Raw genomic sequence first — 19,047 nt, 5'->3', positions numbered from 1 at the left:
CTTTAATATGCATGTACAAGAACTATTAGTACGAAAATGCAAATTAATTATTACCGTAAAGGCTAATATCTTCTAATGCAAACTGCACCAAGCTATACTATTTCATTTTTATTTTCACAATCCTTACAGTGCTTCACAGATCCTTAGAATCTTGAAATGTGAGCTAGCAGCATTAGTCACTTGCTTCAGTCTTGGTTTAAGAGGACTTTGCAAGACAAGCAAAAATGTTCATGAAATTTTAACTTCAATATACTTTATACTTTAAGCTAAATTTTGATATACAAGTAAAGAATGTATACATGTGTCATCACAACTGAGCTGATGGTTCTCGACCCTTTGACACTGCAGGATTGCACTACATTGTACTTAAAGGGATACTGTAGGGGGGTCGGGGGAAAATAAGCTGAACTTACCCGGGGCTTCTAATGGTCCCCCGCAGACATCCTGTGTTGGCGCAGCCACTCACCGATGCTCCGGCCCCGCCTCCAGTTCACTTCTGGAATTTCTGACTTTAAAGTCAGAAAACCACTGCGCCTGCGTTGCCGTGTCCCCGCTCCCGCCGATGTCACCAGGAGTGTATAGCAGAAGCCCAGTATGGTCTGTGTCTGCGCAGTATGCTCCTGGTGCCATCAGCAGGATCGAGGACACGGCAACGCAGGCGGAGTGGTTTTCTGACTTAAAAGTCAGAAATTCCAGAAGTGAACCGGAGGCGGGGCCGGAGCATCGGTGAGTGGCTGTGCGGGCACAGGATGTCTGCGGGGGACCATTAGAAGCCCCGGGTAAGTTCAGCTCATTTTCCCCCGACCCCCCTACAGTATCCCTTTAATCTGAGTGTAGGAACAGTACAATGTCACATTTCAGTAAAATACTCAATAGTAGCCATACAAAAAAAAAAATAAGTTAGTTATACTATCACTTTCTACAGTACGTAATTTTTTATTACATATTTTTCTATAATATGCTGCGTAATATGTTGGCGCTTTATAAATACAATAAATAATAATAATAATAGTTTGTGGAATAAATTATCTGAGTTTTTTTATTAATCCTTATGGGTAAATTCACTTTCCTATAAGAGTGCTTTGGATTACAAGCATGTTTCAATGTACAATTTTAAATACCAAAGAACTGTCTGCTGTAGGGCTTAAGTTTTTGGCAAATGATAGTTTTTAAAACTATCATCCTCCATCGTTATAGAGATTGCAGCTCGCAATGAAACTGAGCAGAGTCTTATCATGTATGGGTTTCCTAAATGAATAGAGAAGGCTGTGTTATTGTCAGACCATGTTAGAATCCAGCCAGCCAGATCCAGCGCTGGCAGCCCTGAACGATCACAATAATCATAACAATATAAATAACATTAGTGACGTGCCTGTGAATGCGCACTAATGGCTTTCCGCTTGGGCTCCAGCAGAAATACACAAGCCTTTCGGGTTCGCTCTACTGAGCAGGGGCAGATGGCTCGCACCTGCAAAGTAGAGCAGACCCTATCAGGCTCGGCTATTTCTGCTGGAGCCCGAACAGAAAGTTGCTAGAGCACCTGCATGCAGCAGTGACAAGCACTAACATGAGGACTTCTGGGTGTCCCAGCACTGGATCACCTCTGCTGAGGAGGACAGGGAGGCCTCTTTAAGATCCAGAGGCTTCACCCTCTCAAGGTAAGTACCCCCGAGGGGCACTTTTGTCCCCTACAGGATCACTTTAAATAAGGATTGATTTATCCCAATACATCGCGCCACCATGGACCACAATTTGCAGCAATGGTGGCACCTACTGAGTAATTTTGGTGCTTAGCGGCAGGAGCCGAAACTTGGGCCCCAGGGTTTGGCTAATATATAGACGAATTCCAGACAGTTTTGGTGGCAGCGGTGGACATTACTACTGAGCAGCCAAACTTCATATAATGACAGAGAACAGTGGCCACCAAGCAGCATATGAAGTTTGCTACTGTGTGAACTTCCGATGATAATGAAGATTGTGGCAGGGTGAGCAAGTGGCGTTCAATCGGCTATGACATGCCACTAGAGTTAGGCATAGGAAGATGCGACTTAAGTGATCGGGGCTTACTGTTAGATAAAAGAAGGAAGGAGGTTAGTGTTAGGCACAGTTGGGGAGGGTAAGTGTGAAACATAAGTTAACATTACATTATTGATTAGGATCCCATCTAAAGACATGTTAAAGGACAACTGTAGTGAGAGGTATATGGAGGCTGCCATATTTATTTCCTTTTAAACAATACCAGTTGCCCGGCAGTCCTGCTGATCTATTTTGCTGCAGTAGTTTCTTGAATAACACCAAAAACAAGCATGCAGCTAATCTTATCTGATCTGACAATGATGCCAGTAACACCTGATCTGCTGCATGTTTGTTCAGGGTCTATGGCTAAACGTATTAGAGGTAGAGGATCAGCAGGACAGCCAGGCAACTGGTATTGCTTAAAAGGAAATAAATGTGGCAGCCTCCATATACCTCTCACTTCAGTTGTCCTTTAAACACATTTGGTCCAAACTAAACCCAAAATTTAATAAGACAAAGCTGCATTCAGAGAGACAAGGCAACAGGCTGCATTGCACTGGCGAACACATCTGACCAAAGAAAATGTATTTTGTACAGCACTTTTTCTCTTTCTGTTCCCTCATTGCTTTTAAAGAGAACCAGAGAGGATCTAAACAAAAGCTATTATACATACCTGGGGCTTCCTCCAGCCGTATACGCGCTGATCGATCCCACGCCGCCATCCAGCGCAGCCCGCAACTACGAGAACCGGGACCCCGCTCTGCCGCCAGTCGGAGCCAGTCTAAGCGTAGCAGAGGTGCGCTCTTTGCGTATCTCTGCAGCAGTGTATGGAGAGAGACGTAGAGGGCGCACTTCTCCTGTGTAGTCCGGCTCCAATGATGTCAGCGACGGGAGCCGGTTCTCCTAGATGCGGGCAGCGGTGGATGGCGGTGTGGGATCGATCAGCGTGTATGGGGCTGGAGGAATCCCCAGGTATGTATAATAGCTTTTGTTTAGATCCTCTCTGGTTCCCTTTAAAATGTGCCTTGTTTAATGCGGAGTTTACTTAAAGAAAACCAGAGACAATAGAACATAAAAGTTTTATACATACCTAGGGCTTCCTCCAGTCCCATCCGCATGGATCACTCCCATGCCGCCATCCTTAGTCTTCTGTATCGCCGGTACCAGGTCCCATAACTTGGGTCAGTCGCAGTCAGTCTGCGCAAGAGAAGTGTGCTCTCTACGTATCTCTCCAGCAGCCACCAGAGAGATACGTAGAGAGCGCACTTCTCTTACGCAGACTGACTGCGACTGACCCAAGTTACAGGAACTGGTATACAGAAGGCTGAGGATGGCGGCGTGGGACTGGAGGAAGCCCCAGGTATGTATAAAACTTTTATGTTCTATCGTCTCTGGTACACTTTAAGCTGTACCACCGCCTGTTTAAAGAAGTGCTATACATTACAGAATTCAGCAGCGGATATTTGGATCCGTTTGGCTTTCCAGAAACCTGGAGATTCTTTAGGGCCTGAGCCCACTGACGCAGTTGTGTCCACTTTTCAGTTACACATCAATTTTATAGATGCTGAAAAGCGGACAGAAATGGATATAACTGCGTTAGTGGGCTCAGGCCCTCACAAACTCCACTCTACTCTCTTCTGATATCACTACAAGAGATGATGATTTGCATGGTACCTTAAACCAGGAAGGTAGTGGCTGGATAGTGTAATGGTTAAGGGCTCTGCCTCTGACAAAGGAGACCTGGGTTCGAATCTTGGCTCTGCCTGTTCAGTAAGCCAGCACCTATTCAGTAGGAGACCTTTGGCAAGTCTCCCTAACACTGCTACTGCCTACAGAGCGCGTCCTAGTGGCTGCAGCTCTGGCGCTTTGAGTCCGCCAGGAGAAAAGCGCAATATAAATGTTCTGTGTTTAGTTTGTTTGTTTGTTCTATAAAGAAAGGAGTGAATCATTCCTCAGTTTGGATAAATGCAGTTGGTGGACATGGATTCAGCCTTCTCTGAGCACACTTAGCAAAGAAATGTCAGAAGCTATCAAATAAGACAATTGAAAAGGACTTTGATCACAATGAAACCTTGTCCAAATCAGGCATGTGCAGAGGGGGGTGCTCTGGGTTCCCAGGCACCCCCCCTCTGGCGGCTGCCAGACCCCAAATTACATCTCCCTCCGAGTTGCAACAACTCAGAGGGGGAATAGTATTTGACGCCGCCTCGGAGTTGGTAGTGGCAGCAGGGAGAGCCGTCATTCGTCTCTCCCTGCGCCAAACTGAGCGGCGCTGATATGTCATGCACCCCCCACAATGACCTCTCCCAACACCCAACATCCAAAATGACTTTTCTCTCCTCCAGTAACCACACTGACCTCTCCCAGCACCCACAGTGACCTCCCCTTCCCCCAGCACCCACAGTGACCTCCCCTTCCCCCAGCACCCACACTGACTTCTACCTCCCCCAGCACCCACAGTGTCCTTTCCCTCCCCCAGCACCCACACTGACTTCTACCTCCCCCCCCCCCCCCAGCACTCACAGCAACCTCTCCCTACACCCAGCACCCACAATGACTTTTCTCTCCTCCAGTAACCACACTGACCTCTCCCAGCACCCACAGGGACCTCCCCTTCCTCCAGCACCCTCACTGACCTCTACCTCCCCAAGACCCACAGTGACCTCTCCCAAGCACGCACAGTGACCTCCCTTTCCTCCAGCACCCATACTGGCCTCTACCTCCCCCAGCACGCACACTGACCTACCCTTCCCCAGCTCCCACACTGACCCTTACCCCCACTGCAGCAACCACATTGACCTCTATCTTCCCTAGCAGCAACTATGCCATCCACACACTGCACCCAATACTTCAAATACTCACATTCACCCTCTATATGGCACTTAGTACTTGCATCAAACAGCCACATGACATCCAGTACCTGCACCCCTTCACCCTATAGCTGGCACCCAGTGCTTACAGCCACATGGCACTGTACTTGCACCCAGTCCCAACATGGCACCCACTACTCACACCTGCACACAGCCCCCACATGGCACCCACTATCTGCACCCAAATAAGCAGTACTAGCACCCGAAGTACCTGCACGCAGAACCCACATGTCACACAATGCCCACCCATAACTAGAACCCAGTGCAGGCATGGCACAAAGTATTTGCACCTATGTGATACCCAGTACCTGCACCCAACACCCACATGTTTCATCTGCAGTAGTTCCAGCTGCACCAAGCTTCCACTTGGTGCCCAGTACCAATACCAAGCACTCACATGACATCCAGTACATGCACTCAGAACTCACAAGGGACTGAGTACTTGCAATCAACACTCACATGATGCTTGATACCCACCCATACAGCCAAAATCCACATGACACCCTGTGCCAGCACCCAGAACCCACATGGCTTCCAGCATCTGTATTTAGCACCCACATGACTACTACTAATACCCCACTAGTCAGCACCCATCACCCATATGGCACAATGTGCTTACTCCAAGTACCCACTTGGAACTTAGTGTTTGCACCTAGGACCCACATGACACCCTATACCCCCATAATCAACACCCACATGGCACAATACTCACACGGTACTAAGTTCCCAAGCCATTATATGCACCTAGTACCCATCCATGGCCAGCATCTAAATATCACCCAGTACCCACCCTTGGTCCGAACCCATATGAGACTCAGTACTCTCCCATGGCACTCCCTACTCACTCATGTCCTGCCCACTGCACCTACATACACCCAGTACCCACTCTTGACCTGTACCCAGCACTCACATGGCTCCCTGAACCAATTAGCACTCACATGGCACCCTGTACCTATTAGCACTCATATGGCACCCACTATTGTTTATCACTATCTGCTACTCATTACAATACTGCTTAGCATCCACTGCAAATAAACACCCAATACAAAGTGGACCTTGGTACCCACTGCAGCTTGACACAGACTGTGCTTTGGAACATCAGCACAAACTGGACCTTTGCATTTTACCACCCCCTGCATCTGGGCACTCACTGCACCTTGGCACTAACTGCAGTTTTGCACTTACTAATGCTTACCAACCACTGCACATTGGCAACCACTTCTTCTTTGCCTGAAAAGAAGCTTGGGTGCTGATCAAGCGGGACAGAGGTCCCAGTAATAAAAGGTGAGTCTGTGCCGACATCTAACAGTGGGCACCTACCACTGCTGATTTGAGGGTGGTGGCACCAAAAGATTTGATTGGAAGGAGGCACAAACACAAAGTCTGCCTGATACTGCTATAAAGAAAAGGGGGGGGGGGGGGTAAGACTGCCTAATACTGTGTTCTGGAGAGAAGGTATTACATACACAATTTAGCACAATTGTTCAGTTGATTGATTGATTAGTGCACTTTTTTCAAATTTGAGCACCACCCCCTTGAGGATCCTCTGCATGGCCCTGGTCCAAATACACATATATCATATGCTTAATAGTAACACAGCCTTGCTTCCATATATTGGAATATACAGCATATTCCATAATATATATATATATATATATATATATATATATATATATATATATATATATATATATATATATATATATCTTGCTTCCATATATCCCTGTACCCCAAAAACAGCTACACCCCACTCCTCCAATTGACTTTTCTTTATCTTAACCTGGCCATACACAATACAATCTTAATACTACAATCTTACCACTTATATGTAGCATAAGACTTTGCATAAACAATATAATTTGTTCACAATATTCACTACCTGTTGGCCCCTATACTAAAGAGACGTGGTAAGACTAGACAATCAAAAAGGCTGTGATGGGATGCAGTCTGTTACTGGGCTGCTGTCTGTTATTATGAGGCTGTGATAGGATGCAGTCTGTTACATGGGTGCTGTCTGTTATTATGAGGCTGTGATGGGATGCAGTCTGTTACTGGGCTGCTGTCTGTTATTCTGAGGCTGTGATGGGATGCAGTCTGTTACTGGGCTGCTGTCTGTTATTCTGAGACTGTGATGGGATGCAGTCTGTTACTGGGCTGCTGTCTGTTATTATGAGGCTGTGATGGGATGCAGTCTGTTACATGGGTGCTGTCTGTTATTATGAGGCTGTGATGGGATGCAGTCTGTTACTGGGCTGCTGTCTTTTATTCTGAGGCTGTGATGGGATGCAGTCTGTTATATGGGTGCTGCCTGTTATTCTGAGGCTGTAAGAGGATGAAGTTTGTTACTGGGATGCTGTCTGTTATTCTGAGGCTGTGATGGGATGCAGTCTGTTAGATGGGTGCTGTCTGTTATTATGAGGCTGTGCTGGGATGCAGTCTGTTACTGGGCTGCTGTCTGTTATTCTGAGGCTGTGATGGGATGCAGTCTGTTACATGGGTGCTGTTTTTTATTATGAGGCTGTGATGGAATGCAGTCTGTTACTAGGCTGCTGTCTGTTATTCTGAGGCTGTGATGGGATGCAGTCTGTTACTGGGCTGCTGTCTGTTATTCTGAGGCTGTGATGATGGGATGAAATCTGTTACTGGGCTGCTGTCTGTTATTCTGAGGCTGTGATGATGGGATTAAATCTGTTACATGGGTGCTGTCAATTATTATGTGGCTGGGATGCTTTCAGTTATTATGAGGCTGTGATGGGATGCAGTCTGTTACTGGGCTGCTGTTTGTTATTCTGAGCCTGTTATGGGATGCAGTCTGCTACATGGGTGCTGTCTGTTATTCTGATGCTGTGATGGGATGCAGTCTGCTACATGGGTGCTGTCTGTTATTATGAGGCTGTGATGGGATGCAGTCTGTTACTGGGCTGCTGTCTGTTATTCTGAGGCTGTGATGGGATGCAGTCTGCTACATGGGTTCTGTCTGTTATTATGAGGCTGTGATGGGATGCAGTCTGTTACTGGGCTGCTGTCTGTTATTCTGAGGCTGTGATGGGATGCAGTCTGTTACTGGGCTGCTGTCTGTTATTCTGAGACTGTGATGGGATGCAGTCTGTTACTGGGCTGCTGTCTGTTATTATGAGGCTGTGATGGGATGCAGTCTGTTACATGGGTGCTGTCTGTTATTATGAGGCTGTGATGGGATGCAGTCTGTTACTGGGCTGCTGTCTGTTATTCTGAGGCTGTGATGGGATGCAGTCTGTTATATGGGTGCTGCCTGTTATTCTGAGGCTGTAAGAGGATGAAGTTTGTTACTGGGATGCTGTCTGTTATTATGAGGCTGTGATGGGATGCAGTCTGTTAGATGGGTGCTGTCTGTTATTATGAGGCTGTGCTGGGATGCAGTCTGTTACTAGGCTGCTGTCTGTTATTCTGAGGCTGTGATGGGATGCAGTCTGTTACTGGGCTGCTGTCTGTTATTCTGAGGCTGTGATGATGGGATGAAATCTGTTACTGGGCTGCTGTCTGTTATTCTGAGGCTGTGATGATGGGATTAAATCTGTTACATGGGTGCTGTCAATTATTATGAGGCTGGGATGCTTTCAGTTATTATGAGGCTGTGATGGGATGCAGTCTGTTACTAGGCTGCTGTTTGTTATTCTGAGCCTGTTATGGGATGCAGTCTGCTACATGGGTGCTGTCTGTTATTATGAGGCTGTGATGGGATGCAGTCTGTTACTGGGCTGCTGTCTGTTATTCTGAGGCTGTGATGGGATGCAGTCTGCTACATGGGTGCTGTCTGTTATTATGAGGCTGTGATGGGATGCAGTCTGTTACTGGGCTGCTGTCTGTTATTCTGAGGCTGTGATGGGATGCAGTCTGTTACTGGGCTGCTGTCTGTTATTCTGAGACTGTGATGGGATGCAGTCTGTTACTGGGCTGCTGTCTGTTATTATGAGGCTGTGATGGGATGCAGTCTGTTACTGGGCTGCTGTCTGTTATTCTGAGGCTGTGATGGGATGCAGTCTGTTACTGGGCTGCTGTCTGTTATTCTGAGACTGTGATGGGATGCAGTCTGCTACATGGGTGCTGTCTGTTATTATGAGGCTGTGATGGGATGCAGTCTGCTACATGGGTGCTGTCTGTTATTATGAGGCTGTGATGGGATGCAGTCTGTCACAGGAATACCATAATGGGTTTTTGTCTATATTTGGGCCTGCCCTGCACTGTTGGTCTGGTCTTTCACTTTGACATGCTAATAGTGTTACTTGGCAAAAATATCATCCTAGATATAATTTGCTGAATATGCTTCTACTTGTTTTTTGGGGAAATGTGTATGCTGACCCATTGGTTTGTTACTTGACAATTGATCTAATGCTGCACCTCACTGTGGAGCTTTAACAGTAAAATAGGTAGTCATGGGAGAGGAAAAATGAAGCACAGCCGTAAAGACTACACAGGGAATATAACTTTTCTCCACTTTTCTCCACTCAAAATGTTTTGTTCACTGCATTCTCTGTCAACCTGGGAAAGGTTTCACCACATCTTATCTGTACAGGGAAGATGGCAAATCTCACAAATGAAGACACAAGACAGCAATAAAATCCAAAAATTATTTAGCCCATGCATGTCAAACTCCGGCCCGTGGGCCAAATCTAGTGTGCAGAGTCATCAAATTTGGCCTGCAAGTGGTTTCCTCACTTTGCATTGTTTGGCCCACTGTAGACCACCAGGGAAGCTATACCGGAGGTGAAGGAATGATCACCAGGAATGTCATATGGGGAGAGGGGAAAAGCACTAAACACCAGGGAACTGTATAAGAGGAGAGGGGGGCCACGAGACCACTAGGGAACTGTATAGGGGGTTTAATGGATGGAGGGGACCATTAGACACCAGGGAACTGTGTAGGGGAGGGGATCCATTAGCCACCAGGGAACTGTATAGGGGTGGGAGGAAGGCTCTAGAGACCTTTGAGAACTGTATAGGGGAGGGAAGGGGGCGTTAGACACTAGGGAACTGTATAGGGGAGGAAGGGGGCCACTAGAGGTTGAGGTTGGGCCGTCCCAGTGTCCAATTTTGGCTCACTTTGTATTTGAGTTTGACACCCCTGACTAGCCCCTTATCACACTGTGCAAAACTCAATACAGTATTTTCTTTTCTTGAAATGGGCTTAACTCTTAGCTAGTGTTGGTTGTAATCACATTTTCATTTCACAAAGTTGTAAAACAATTGGGGTAAACCAGTTTCATATCTCCTATATTAGCTATTTGAATTCAAATTTGTTCATGACTCTTATTTTGGGCCTCTGTCCTGCAGTGTATTTACTAAAAAACTGCAACTTACTCACAGCTAACAAAGCTACTGTTTACTACTGGAATTTCTGTAAATGAGTGAGGGTAACTATCAATCATTGCCATCATACAAAATCGTACACTGGAATTTTCTCATGTTAGTGGCTTCTTATAGTATATTTACATCATGTGACCTAGAGTGACCAACAGGCTAGCAATACCCATAGAGTTATATATGTTGGCAATGATGGGAGCCTACCATTTGCTCTTAAATAAAGCCTTTGCTAGCTGTGAACAGAGGCAATAATTGTGAAGGATAACTGAAGTGAGATGCATTTGGAGGCTGCCATATGTATTTCCGTTTAAACAATGCACATTGCCTGGCTATCCCACTGATCCCCTGCCTCTTATACTTTTAGTCACAGGCCCTGAACAAGCATACAGATCAGATATTTGACTAACATGTCACTGCATTTGCCGCATGCTTGTTTAGACTTTACCGATGCATGAAGGATCTGGTATTGCTTAAAAGGAAATAAATATGGCAGCCTCCATATTCCTCTCACTTCAGTTGTTCTTTAAAGTACACGGTGTGCTGGCTAGGTGTCCTGGTTGTCCTGTAGTCTTCTATGCTACCATAAATTTACGAAAGTTCAAAATTAAACTCAAATGTGACATGGTGGAGAACACTCTTGTCTTGAAGAGCTGAGTCTAGCTTAAATCTGGACCAGAATATTATCTGAACTAGTAGACCTAAGCCCGTTTAAAAATGGGCTCTAGGTCTGTGTTGGAATGCCCCCTTCCTCCCCTCTCCTCCCCTCCCATATGATCGCCACCACCATGCACAGTAAGCACGCATGCGTGCGCGCACACACACCCGCCCGGCGGCCCCCTGGCCTGTCCTGCTCCCTGTCCAAAGGGCGTCCCTGCGGCACATGCGCAGTAGCGCCAATGCAGGGACACACACACGGAAAGCAGAGACACGGGGGTTTTATTATAGAGGATGGAGTTCCTCCCACATCCCAAAAATATACAGATAAGTTAATTGCCCCACCCCCCTCACCAAAACAAAAACAAATTAGCCTAGTAAAGGTGGCCATACACTTATAGATTTACAGCAGATAGATTTCTGTCAGATGCCTGTCAAGTCTAATCTGACAGGACTCTATCTGATGTGTGCCACACACTAGGAACAAATTTCCAATAGATTTCAGAATGAAATCTATTGGTAATCTATTGAAAAATCTATCTAAATCCATTATTGGACCATTAGATCCAGTGCAACTCTATGGGCCATCGATCTGCTACCAGCAGCAGATCGACCTAAATTTTCCATCCTGTCAGACAGATCAAATTGATCGAAATCGGCCGCAAATCGATCAATTGGTGAATCGATCAGCAATCAATTTCCAATCGATCGAAGGCTGAAATCGACCAATGTATGGGCCCCTTTAGTCTATGATGGACATATGATGGACATTGAGCCTCTCTGAGGGACAATTTGTGACAAGACTATACACACTGTAAGCACTGTGGAAAATGGCAGTGTTATAAGGCAGTAGCCTTCTTCTAGTTCCTCTTTTAGCACATATTGTTTAGCACTGCAGCGAAAAAAAAAAAAAAAAAAAGGAAGATGGAAGTGGTTAAGAAATTTCCTAATATCTCTGTTCAGACTCTGTGAAGAACTCAGTTAGGGCCCTTCCACTTTGCAGACGTTTCCATGTGTATATTTGGTGCAAATCTTTATACTTGCAGAATACTCCTGCATCTTTCTTTCCATCACATCATGGGCATATTGGTATAGAGCAGAGTAATGCACTCTGTTGCACGTCTTATCACTAGCAGAACCCAATTGGTGTGGTTTGAAACACATAAATGCTGTGCTGTTTAATTTGTGCAGGTTATTCTTGCAGGAAGTGTCATTTCTGACAAGCAGGCAGCAAATATATGCAAAATGAATTAGAAATACAAGGACATGCGAATGCAGGAACAATACCATCTAGATGTGTGACATTTTAGCTGTGAATGCAACCTAAATCTGGTGTAGACATTCACTTGAGACTGATTTGCCTCTGGCTGCAGTCAGTGAGACTAACCCAGAGCAGACCTCCCACATGATACTTTTCTGAATGGATTCTATGACCTCCCAAGTACACTTAACTGTTTTTGCTGATCACAGTGGTCCTTCCACTACAAGCTACAAACACAGTCAAGCAGCCGTGTACAGTGTGGGAAGGCGGCACACAAGGTTCAATGAGTATTAACAGCACCATGGGGAAGGTCTGCTTTGTCTCTATTGATCTCAGCTGTAGGCAAATGTGACTTGGGTATTCAGCTACTCTAATCCTTCAGTCATTATTGATACTTCTTGTGAAGAATAATAAGACAAAAATAAGCCAATTTGCACACAGTCTTATTATGCTTCCAGCATGGGCAATGTGCAATGAAAAACCAGACACCTTATGATGAAATTCAGGAGATAAAAAAAACTCGCTGCATATGAGCTTCCTATCTCCAGGGCATCAAACACAAGTTAATGGCAGATTCAAGTCATAGTTTAAGGGTCCCAATGTCTGTGCAGTTTTAACTTCACCTGGCACAATAAACTAATTGCCTTGAGCATTACAAGTGGACTTACAGCGAGATGCTGGGTGATTTCTAATGTTTCTATGGAGCTGTCTTCAGCACCACAAATCACTTCTCAACTGATTTCTTTTGTTTCAATTTTTTTCTTTGTTTTGAGCATTTTATTGATACTAAAAAAGACATAAGCACACCCTTAAGCCTCTGTATCCTTTCCTCCCCATGACTGGTTTTGGCAAAATGGCTGAGCCAGTGTAGGCCTCCTCCAACACCTGAACAATACAAGCCTTCATGGTCCAAGACATCAGGGTATTCTGCAAGAAGGTGGCAGAAACCTCTCTTACTTCTTGCAAAGCCCCCTTGTCCATGTCAAGAACAAGGGGCTCATCACTATCTAGTGTTTGTCGAAGTGGGGATAACAATGCCACATGTTTTGTCCTTGGTGGTGGCTCATGGTGGAATCTGGAAGCCCCCTTTAAACATAAGGGAACCCTCAGATGTCCTTCACCTCCTAGATAAATTGGTAAAGAGGGGAGGTCAGGTTAGGCCTTCTACCTATTAAGAAGGAAAGGTTAAATGTAAAAATATTATTATACAGAATAAAAAGGACAATAAAATATTTATCAAAGTAAACTTTATTTCTCCCATCTGTATCCTTTTTTTTTTCCTTCTATGTAATCTACTTTCTTTTTCAATATAATTACATCTTATATTTCATCTTCTGTGTACTTCTATTTTCCGGTATTTTCATCTTTTAAACTTATTTCTTCTCCTTTAAAATTATTTTCTTTTAGTCTTTTGTTCTAATTTTTTTTTAAATCTTTTTTTTTGCAGAGTTGTGCACTGCGCAAGGATCACTACTGCATCACCATTTGACTACCACCGCAGCACCACTTACACCACTAGAGTCCAGCTGCAGCTCCACTGACACTGGATCTCCCTGTCACAGCATCACATGACCTGCCCTGAGCACTGCTGCAGGAAGCTGCAATAGGAATACGGGTGGATCAGGTGATTTAGGGGAAGGAATTGGTGAGTGCATGCACAAGGCATAAGTAATCAGGCTCCCAGGCGGTGAGTTTGGCACCCAATTTCGTACTAGTAATTGATTAGCTACATAAGTAGCTGATCATATACTAGGTAGGGAAAGAATAGACAATTGGCTACAATAGCAGTCGTTTTGGTGCCGGAGAGGGAAGGCCAGTATTAGGAACTTCCACTAGGGCTACCCAGTGCTCGCCAGGGCTACCCACCGATTCCTCCTTGAGAAGTATTTAAAGTGGTTAGATCAAAGGACCAATGGGGAGTCCTGGCAGCAGATTCAAAGATGCTATATGCCAATGTCCCGCTCTGGCCCCTCTTACCAATGGAAATGTCTTTAGGGAGTAATTGCACTGGTCCAATCAATGAACCAATGAGGAGCCCTGGTGGAAGATGCTTCTGCAAACGGCTCTCTTATACCTATACTTAGTGTGGCAGTTCCCAGTGAAGATGTGACAGTGCTGCAGTGGGGATTTTGTCAGTGGCCGGGGAGCTGCAGCGGGTGTTCAGCAGTGGCAATGGCTATGCGGTGGGGATCCTCATGTGCCAGCAACTCTGCAAGCAAGATTTGAAAAGAAAGCAGATAGAAAACAAAAAGTGCAGAAGACTAGAATAAAAAAGTTTAAAGAAGAAAGAAGCTTTCAGATGAACATGTAAGAAGAAGGATACAGTACGATGATGTCACAAGATGCAAGTATACAGAAGAAGAAAGAATGTTATAGAAGAGAAGGTAAAACTAAGCAGAATTAAAAAAAGGCTATAGTTAAAAAAAATGGTATTGTTGGCTTATTGTGAATAAAGATTTTACATTTAACCTTTTCTTCTATATGGGGACAGATGTAAGGGGCCCCTTATTATTAAAGGGTGCTCCCAGATTTTACCATGAGCTCCCAAGGTCCTACCACACATGTGTGGGGTGAATACCCCCACCTCCTGAGCACAAGGTGGGAGTACAGGGGGCATGACAAGGAGGAGGAACCATGCTAACTGGTAAAGTTCAGGAAGTGTGGTCTCCTGCTGCTAGGCAATGTCCCCAAACCACTGTTGGCAGGTCTTTTGCATGAAATGCTATGCACTTTTCCATAACAGAACAGGATAGATCAGTGTGCTGTAAAACATACAGCCAGCAGCCCCTCAATACATGGGCCCAGGCCTTCCCACTCATCTATAGAGAATGGAACTACAGCAGCAATGCATTGCTAGGCCTTGTACTGCTTTATAGGTTGCGTAGTGTGAACAACCCCTGAAGCAGGTACCCCATGTGTATATGTAGAAATAGTTTATAGTAGAAACTGAACCTGTCCTATATCATAGTATTTATCCTAGTGCTCCAAATTAGTATGTGATCACTGCAGAAATATATAGAAAACCTGTCAGAGAAAAATGGAGGCTATCAATGCTGAACTCCACCTGAAAAGGCTTTGTGCTTGGATTCAGTAATGCTAATCTTAATACTGTCAGATTCAGTCACTTGAAACAAGTATGCAGAGAAGGGAAGTCAAAAAAACCTAATATATGTAAATTGTTCTGGATGAATGACTCAGGAAGTACTGTAGCGAGACGATCACCATTAGAGCCAGGGTACTGGCCTTCTTAAAGGCTTTTCTGCAGCAGCATATTTTATTATTTTGGTAGAAGGCAATGAAGGTTGATCATAAAATAATACTTACATACAGAGATGTGGCGTCCACAGTAGAAATGATCAATACCTCCTACAAAATAGGATAAACCACAGGGGCACACAGTCATGGCTGGTTGATCATAATCATGTGGCCAAATGTCACCTTTGCTTCCTGTTTAGCCTACATGAAGCAGCAGTGATGCATAATTATGACTAGCCAATCATAGACATAGAAATGACTCATGCCAGCTTGGCTTCCCTGAGTTTTCTCCTATAGGACAAATTAATGATCTCTACTCCATCGTTTCCCAGCTTGCTGCATGGTACAGATGACAGCGCTAGTCTAATTTAGGGGACCCAGCAGGGAAACCTCATTGGGAACAGTTGTCCAGTCACAGCTCCCTCTACAGCAGGGGTCTCAAACTCAATTTACCTGGGGGCCGCAGGAGGCAAAGTCAGGATGAGGCTGGGCCGCATAAGGAATTTCACAATCGCGGTGCATCGCCGCCTCTGCCCGCCCCTCTCACTCTTCCTTCACAGAGAGGGGCGAGGAGAGGCGGCGATCCGTGCGGCGATTGACGTCAGGAGGGGCAGAGCTGAAGCTGAAAGCTCTGCCCTTTCCAGGAAATGCCGGCGGATTGCCCCCCCGGGCGATTTGGGGGCTCTGCAGCCCTCGTTTAGCGGCGGGGATGCGGCGGATTACTTGGGAGCACTGAAGCAAACTATAAGGAAGCTTTTGCCGGCGAGGGCCACAAAATATTGTATCGAGGGCCGCAAATGGCCCGCGGGCCGCGAGTTTGAGACCCCTGCTCTACAGTATGAAGTGTTTTCATTGGCTGAATAGCGTAGGTGTAGTTTACTACAACCTATCTGAAACCTAGCAGTTTGAAATGGTGCTGTCCACCTAATCACGTAGTGGAATTTCACTATGAGGTTTCCTGCTGGGTCCCCTAAACTAGACTAGCGCCCAAATGACTAATATGTTTTGAAATTGGCTGTTTAAACCTTTGTGAAATTTGGCACACTAAACATAGACACATTATACTCCATTCATTCTACAGCACCAAAATTTTAGCACACATTATGAGGTTTTCCTTAATTTCAAGTATAAGAAAGACGCTCACATATTAAAAACAGGACAGTTGCCACTATGGATTTTGAGGGTGCTTCTATGCTCATCTCCTGCCTCCGTGTCTCAATAAGTTGATGACCCTGGAAACAGGCATGCATGGCGTGACTTTATGGAATGCAGGATTGCTTAGGGTGACTGTATGAAAGGCCATACGATGAGCATAGCAGCCAGGGGATGAATAACTAAAATCAAAGTCTGCAATGGCCGCACCACTGTTTCTACCATGCCAGAATCACTGTAAACCAAAAAAAAAAGAAAAAGACCATAACCATTTCTCAACATGACAGGTAGAACTTACTGCTCCACCTTTGCCTGTTAGTGCCTTCTCCAAGAATTCTTCTTATGATGCTCTCTGTAAGCAATCTCTGCACTAATCCCCGCAGAATTAGGCCGCAATCCTTCTAAATCAAGCAGCGCCAATTCACAAAGCTGCAGAGATATCCAGGTGGCTTTGTAGTGCTCCAAAACAGAGGCGGGGAATTTACACCTCTCAGCGGGATTCTTAGAAGTTAGTCCTTCGCATAAGCTTCAGGAATGAAACAAGAAAACAGCCGCCCCATATAGCACCAACATGCAGCTTCTTAGGTGCCTCCTATGCCAGATTTCAGGTTTGTACAATAGAATGGAGCGTTTCTGAAAGACAATCACCTCTGTGCACTATAGAGTTAATAATACATGCACAGGCTTCACACAGCATCCGATATTCCCAGAAGCTGAATTCTCTCTAGAACATGCGTTTACAGAAGGCGGAACATATGAGGTCTGTAGAATCCAGCGGGATAATTTATTCAAGAAACTGAATATGACAGCCGGCGTTGAGTGCTGCTGAACCAGTGCATGCCTAATTTTTAATATGAATCGAGGCCTGATAAACTCCAAAGTAACCCATTCTGTGCTTCTCCTCCTTAAGCGGTTACTGGCGCAAATATCCCTTAGCGAAAGGAAGGTTAAAGCACTGTTATTTCAGATTTGTTAGCGGTGACTCCTTGGCTGATACAATCACCTCTTCCCTTCTTGCTTCCCCAAGGGATCAGGTGGAAGAGGCTGAAACAACTGGGGCATTGCATTCAAATAAAGCCCAGACCCTCCAGTGGGACCTGTAATTATGAGAAATTCTGCAGGATGGCAATTAAACAAAAAGCCGGCACAGCTGCCACTGTCTGTAGTGCAGACGCTCCTGCTTTTAGGATCCCCTCCGTTAAAGGATTTTGCTTAGGCCCCCATGACCCTCCTTTCTGCCATCCCGTCCTTGATCCATAGAAATGTCTTTCTCTAATTACAAAGATGTGCAGCTCTCTGTTCCCAGCCTGCAGACGGATGCAATGCTTGTGTGAGATTAATAGGATTTCCTTGTTTTTCTTCCTCAATAGCAGCAGTCTTGCTTTATCTGTAGCTGCAGGATCAGTACAATGACAAAACCCAAACCTATTCCTCCCCCCTCGCTCTTCTGCCTAATGTCATGTGACCATGAATGAGCAGATCTATTGGCCTATTAATAATAGGGTCTGCGTCACTGCTGGTGGGTGATGTCACTTCTCTATAAAACCATTGGCTGCAGGCATGCTGGATTTAAAGGGGTAGCTGTCACTGCTTCAGTGTGGCTGCATGAAAGGGGAAGAATGAGTGTGTAAATATACATGTGTACATAATAAATGCATTTGTGTAGCTCCTGCATTGTGGATGTATCCAGATGTATTGCTATTTTGTGCTGCTGTGGGGGAATTGCTACATTTCTATAAATCAGCACTTGCAGAATTCTGCAGGGAAGACAAAACCCTGCATACATCTTGCCATTTGCAATTACAAGGACTTTTATGCTTAATATACTGTATATCCCTTACCACTTATACAGTGGCTTGCAAAAGTATTCAGCCCCCTTGAAGTTTTCCACATTTTGTCACATTACTGCCACAAACATGAATCAATTTTATTGGAATTCCACGTGAAAGACCAATACAAAGTGCTGTACAGGTGAGAAGTGGAACAAAAATCATACAGGATTCCAAACATTTTTTACAAATAAATAACTGCAAAGTGGGGTGTGCGTAATTATTCAGCCCCCTGAGTCAATACTTTGTAGAACCACCTTTTTGCTGCAATTACAGCTGCCAGTCTTTTAGGGTATGTCTCTACCAGCTTTGCACATCTAGAGACTGAAATCCATGCCCATTCTTCTTTGCAAAACAGCTCCAGCTCAGTCAGATTAGATGGACAGCGTTTGTGAACAGCAGTTTTCAGATCTTGCCACAGATTCTCGATTGGATTTAGATCTGGACTTTGACTGGGCCATTTTAACACATGGATAGGTTTAGTTTTAAACCATTCCATTGTTGCCCTGGCTTTATGTTTAGGGTCGTTGTCCTGCTGGAAGGTGAACTTTAGACCCAGTCTCAAGTCTTTTGCAGACTCCAAGAGGTTTTCTTCCAAGATTGCTCTGTATTTGGCTCCATCCATCTTCCCATCAACTCTGACCAGCTTCCCTGTCCCTGCTGAAGAGAT

General features: G+C 45.1%; 2 protein-coding genes across 7 annotated transcripts in view; one reads left to right on the top strand and one right to left on the bottom strand.

Moving 5' to 3' along the window:
* The window catches only part of PPP2R5B (protein phosphatase 2 regulatory subunit B'beta), a 117,642-nt gene extending 99,651 nt beyond the window's left edge, over positions 1 to 17,991 (bottom strand). Inside the window, exon 1 of one of the 2 annotated variants that reach the window (XM_068260443.1) lies at positions 16,847 to 17,991. The gene's annotated coding sequence lies outside the window, so the exon portion shown is untranslated. The remainder of the gene's footprint in view (positions 1 to 16,846) is intronic. The other variant, XM_068260444.1, reaches the window with a different exon arrangement.
* LOC137538339 (solute carrier family 22 member 6-A-like) overlaps positions 1 to 19,047 on the top strand; it is a 275,461-nt gene that overhangs the window by 104,863 nt on the left and 151,551 nt on the right. For 3 of the 5 annotated variants that reach the window (XM_068260441.1, XM_068260438.1, XM_068260439.1), the window contains exon 2: positions 13,589 to 14,525. In XM_068260441.1, coding sequence (XP_068116542.1) covers positions 14,484 to 14,525 — 42 coding nt within the window. In that variant the 5' untranslated portion in view covers positions 13,589 to 14,483. Of the gene's footprint in view, positions 1 to 13,588; positions 14,526 to 19,047 lie in introns of those variants that run through there. The other 2 variants (XM_068260442.1, XM_068260440.1) reach the window with 1 other exon arrangement.

Source organism: Hyperolius riggenbachi, chromosome 11, assembly GCF_040937935.1.
Source record: "Hyperolius riggenbachi isolate aHypRig1 chromosome 11, aHypRig1.pri, whole genome shotgun sequence".
Classification (NCBI taxonomy): Eukaryota; Metazoa; Chordata; class Amphibia; order Anura; family Hyperoliidae; genus Hyperolius; species Hyperolius riggenbachi.
Note: the sequence above shows the minus strand (reverse complement) of the source record. Positions and strands in the feature narration are given on the sequence as shown.